General features: G+C 46.5%; 1 protein-coding gene across 1 annotated transcript; it reads right to left on the minus strand.

The window, feature by feature from the left end:
- LOC136309464 (golgin subfamily A member 6-like protein 25) lies at positions 1–3727 on the minus strand. Its single transcript, XM_066237601.1, has 3 exons — positions 3705–3727; positions 2860–2923; positions 1–699 (listed from the first exon to the last, which is right to left on the minus strand). The coding sequence occupies exon 3, from the start codon at positions 695–697 to the stop codon at positions 227–229; it is 471 nt and encodes a 156-aa protein (XP_066093698.1). The 5' UTR covers positions 698–699; positions 2860–2923; positions 3705–3727; the 3' UTR covers positions 1–226.
- Positions 3728–4142: the final 415 nt, after the last annotated feature.

Genomic DNA, 4142 nt, shown 5'->3' on the forward strand with positions numbered 1-4142 from the left:
TTCACATTGTCCAAAATCCGTAATCCATAAGTCCATCCAACAAAGGAGCCAATGCCCACTCCGGTCGTAGTCCAGGAAATCAGTCCACGCACGTGGGTCATCAGCCACCCCCCTCATTCCTGCTGTCCTGGCAGGTCTTACACTGTCCCAAAGAAGGGCACGTGGCAATGGCAGCCAGCATTTCCATCTCTGCTCCAGATAGCATGTCCAGCCCTATGTCCCAAAATCACAGACCTACCGGGGCTGCAGTAGGTGCTCCTTCCAGCTGGGCTTCCATCTTCTGGAGACTGTAGATCACAACTCCAGCTCGATTCTCCTCATCTTCCAAAGAGGAACTGAAAACACCAGCTCCGGCTGCCGGGCTCGAGCCTCCGTCCGCTGCCACCTTCTGCTCTGCAGACCTTGCAGCTCCGGACCCGGCCTCAGCTTCAGCCTCAGCTTCAGCCCCGGCCTCCTGCCGCTGCTGGCTCTCCACAACATCCAGGGCAATCTGCAACTCACGAACCTGTGATTCCTCCTCCAGTAGCTGCTCCATTTCCAGGCGAATCTCGCAAACCTGGTCGGCCTCCTCCTCCAGTGCTTCCTCCAGCTTCAGGGTCAGCATCTGTTTCTCCCACATTTGCTCAAGCTCCTTCCGCTGCTCAGTTTGCAGGTCCCGGGCAGCCTCTTCCACAGAGCTCTCAGTTTCCTCACGCATGGCTGTAAAAGTCAGCCAGCCTACAATCCCCAAAAGGACAGCCATGGGGAACCCTAACACTAGCCAGTCCTCTACTCTACCACTCAAAGGCTCCTTGCCGATCTGTATCGAATCCTGCCACAGACTACACCAAATGTAAGGCCAGAAGCCGTCATCGTGGCCATTCACATGCAGGTCCACATTGGATTCGGACAGTTGGTAAAGAAACAATGGAGCCACAAACTGATGGGCCATAGTCTTTAATTCTAGCTTGCACCCGGCGGGCAAGTAAAAACACACACTGGGCTCCAAAACCCAATCACATTCAGTGCTCACAAAGCCACTGACTTATCCGAGTTTCCTAGAATCAAAGGTTTCTAGCTCACCAGCCTTATTCTCCTCAGTTCCCCATCTCCTTCCTTATCCCAGATACAAACTCTGCCCAAACTGGCTTCTCTCTCAGCACTCTGCCATCTTGGCTGCTTCTCCTGGCCTACTCCACGTGGCCTTTCTCTGCTCTCCTCTGCTCTCTCATCCTAATCATCTCAGGAACCAAGAGCCCAAGCTCCCGTTCTACCCCTATTTTATAGTGTAGATTCAAAACCCTTAATCTAATATACAAAATAGGGAAGTCTCTAATACAAAGTCACTTTCTGAGGCATGATTGGATTGTACCGCCCTACATCAAAAAAGGGTGGGAAAGGCTTAATCCCAAAACCAAGCCTCAGGCTACAAGGATTCTCAACACACATTAATATCACCTGGGCGACGGCATCTTTAACAAAGTGAGCATAATATATTTTATCTGCCCAACACCACCCTTCCTCCTTTCTTTTCTCTCTATCTCTCTCTTCCCCTCCGGCAGCCAAGGCTCCATTGGAACAAAGTTGGCCCAGGCACTAAGGATAGCTCCATGGCCTCTGCCTCAGGTACTAGAATTGCTCCGGCTGCAATGGAGCAACGCCCCAGAGGGGCTGAGCATCGCCCCCTAGTGGGCATGCCGAGTGGATCCCAGTTGGGCGCATGTGGGAGTCTGTCTCTCTGCCTCCCTACTTCTCACTTCAGAAAAATACAAAAAATTTAAAAAACCCAAAACTTGCAGAAAGATAGAGTACAAAAGTGGTTACCAGGGGCTGAGGAGTGGCAGGAATTGGGAGACGGTGGTCAGAGAGAACAAACTCCCAGTTAGAGATGAGTAAGTTCGGGGATCTAATGCACAGCTCTGTGATTACAGATAACGACATTGTACAATGTACTTGAAAGTTGCTAAGAGAATAAATCTTCAATGTTCTCACCATGAAAAAGAAATGGTAATTATGTGATACGATGAAAGTGGGTAATTATGTGATAAGATGAAAGTGTTAACCAATACTCCAGTAGTAATCATGTTGCAATATGTGAGTAATCATGTTGCAAAGCAACACATTCCACATCCTAAACTTACACAAATGGTCTGTTAGTGGTCGGCAAACTTACTAGTCAACAGAGCCAAATATCAACAGTACAATGATTGAAATTTCTTTTGAGAGCCAAATTTTTTAAACTTATACTATATAGGTAGGTATATTGTTATTAACTTAAATAGGGTACTCCTAAGCTGGCCTTTGAGCCACACTCAAGGGGCCAAAGAGCCCCTTGATGTAGCTCTCGAGCCGTGGTCTGCCAACCACTGGCTAAGTCAATTTAATAAATAAAGCTTGGGGGAAAACACTGGCTGAAGCCTTAGCTGTCAAGTATGTTTTTTTTCTTAGAATGCCACACAGCAATTCGTCAAAACTTGCCTGACATTTGGGTTCCTAACATCTCTTCCATTTCTCTCATTTCCACAATCTCCACAATTCATTTACTCTAAAAAGAAAACACTGTGTTGATCTCTGTGTATTTGAAGGAATTAAGATACAGTCCCTGCATTCATGGAAACGGTAGAAGAGACAATTTATGAACAACTAATTCTAATGACTGTCATAAAAAAAGTCAACAAATAACAAGTGCTGGCAAGGATGTGGAGAAAAGGGAACCCTCATGCACTGCTGGTGGGATTATAACTCAGTGCAGACACTGTAGAACACCATATGGAAATGCCTCAAAAAATTAAAAATAGAGCTTCCATGCGACCCAACAATTCCCCTTCTGTGTATTGATCTGAAGAAAGCAAAGACACTAATTAAAAAAGATATACTCACCACTATGTTCAATGCAGCATTATTTACAATAGCCGAGATATGGAAACAACTTAAGTGTCCATCACTAGACGAATGGATGAAGAAGAAATGGTACATATATACAACGGGACATTACTCAGCCATAAAATGAATGAAACTTGCCACTGGGGTAAGAAGTATGGAGAACCGCTGGCATCTAGTGTGGGGATAGGCCAAGAATAGTGCTAAAATAAACATCCTAAGATGCACAGATGGATAGTCCCGTACCAAATAGCTATCGGGCTCTAAATGTCCATAGTGCCAAGGCCCCTCAAGACCAGTGTCCCGAGATGAAATCTATGCTATTGACTTCTTTAGCCTGAGGATTAAATCAAGGGACTTCTCTGGCCCACCCCCAGGGGGGGCCTCAACCTCAGGGACTTGTGAGGCTCTTTCCTTCTCACCGTTCCATGAAAACAACCCTGCTTTCTAGACTTTTGCAATGATCTCTGAGGTGCTATGACTTTCTGAAAACAAAATATCAAAAATTTAGCCATGAGAAAGCTCTGAGCTGTGATCTCTGGGCAGTAACCTCAGACACTGAATCAATCTTTCTATTTTTTAATAGGCATTAAAAAAATTTTTTTATTTAGAAAACTAAATTTAATGGGGTGACATTGCTCAATAAGAGTTCGTAGGTTTCAGGTGAACATTTCTATAGCATTTGAACTGTTGACTATGTTGTATGCCCATCACCCAAAATCAAATCGTTTTCCGTGACCACATATTTGTCACTCTTTACTCCCCCTCCCCCTCTCCCCTTGAATCTATTTTCACATATTACTCTGTCCTTCACATATTACATCCAGGTAGACTGGACATCTTACCTGCTCCATACAACATCATCCCCCAGGCCACTAGCTCTGCCCCTTTAAGAAAGGCAGGCAGCCCAGGAGTTAAAGGACACAGTCTTTGGCCAAGTTTATCTGTAAGAGCCACCAATCATTAACCCCATGAAGCGAGGAACCGCGCCTCAGAAATCAAGGTCACCTAACAAGAGCAAGGGACCAGCAGCCAGCTCTGTGCAAGCCTGGTGAGCTAGGACAGGGAGCCTGTGGCAGCAGAATGACAGGCCTGAATTCCAGAACATCACTTATCCATCCCGCCCCCCCCCCCCCAGTCAAAAACAATGGCTTCACTGACCGTTTCTGCCCCAGGACTACATGTGCCCCCCAGTGTCCTTGGGGTCATTCTCTGCGGGTCCTTCCTCTCTACTGAAGTACACAGCGGGCTCCTCTCTCTAAGCACCTCCCCCCAGACACCTC

The sequence above is a fragment of the Saccopteryx bilineata genome, chromosome 6 (assembly GCF_036850765.1).
Source record: "Saccopteryx bilineata isolate mSacBil1 chromosome 6, mSacBil1_pri_phased_curated, whole genome shotgun sequence".
Classification (NCBI taxonomy): Eukaryota; Metazoa; Chordata; class Mammalia; order Chiroptera; family Emballonuridae; genus Saccopteryx; species Saccopteryx bilineata.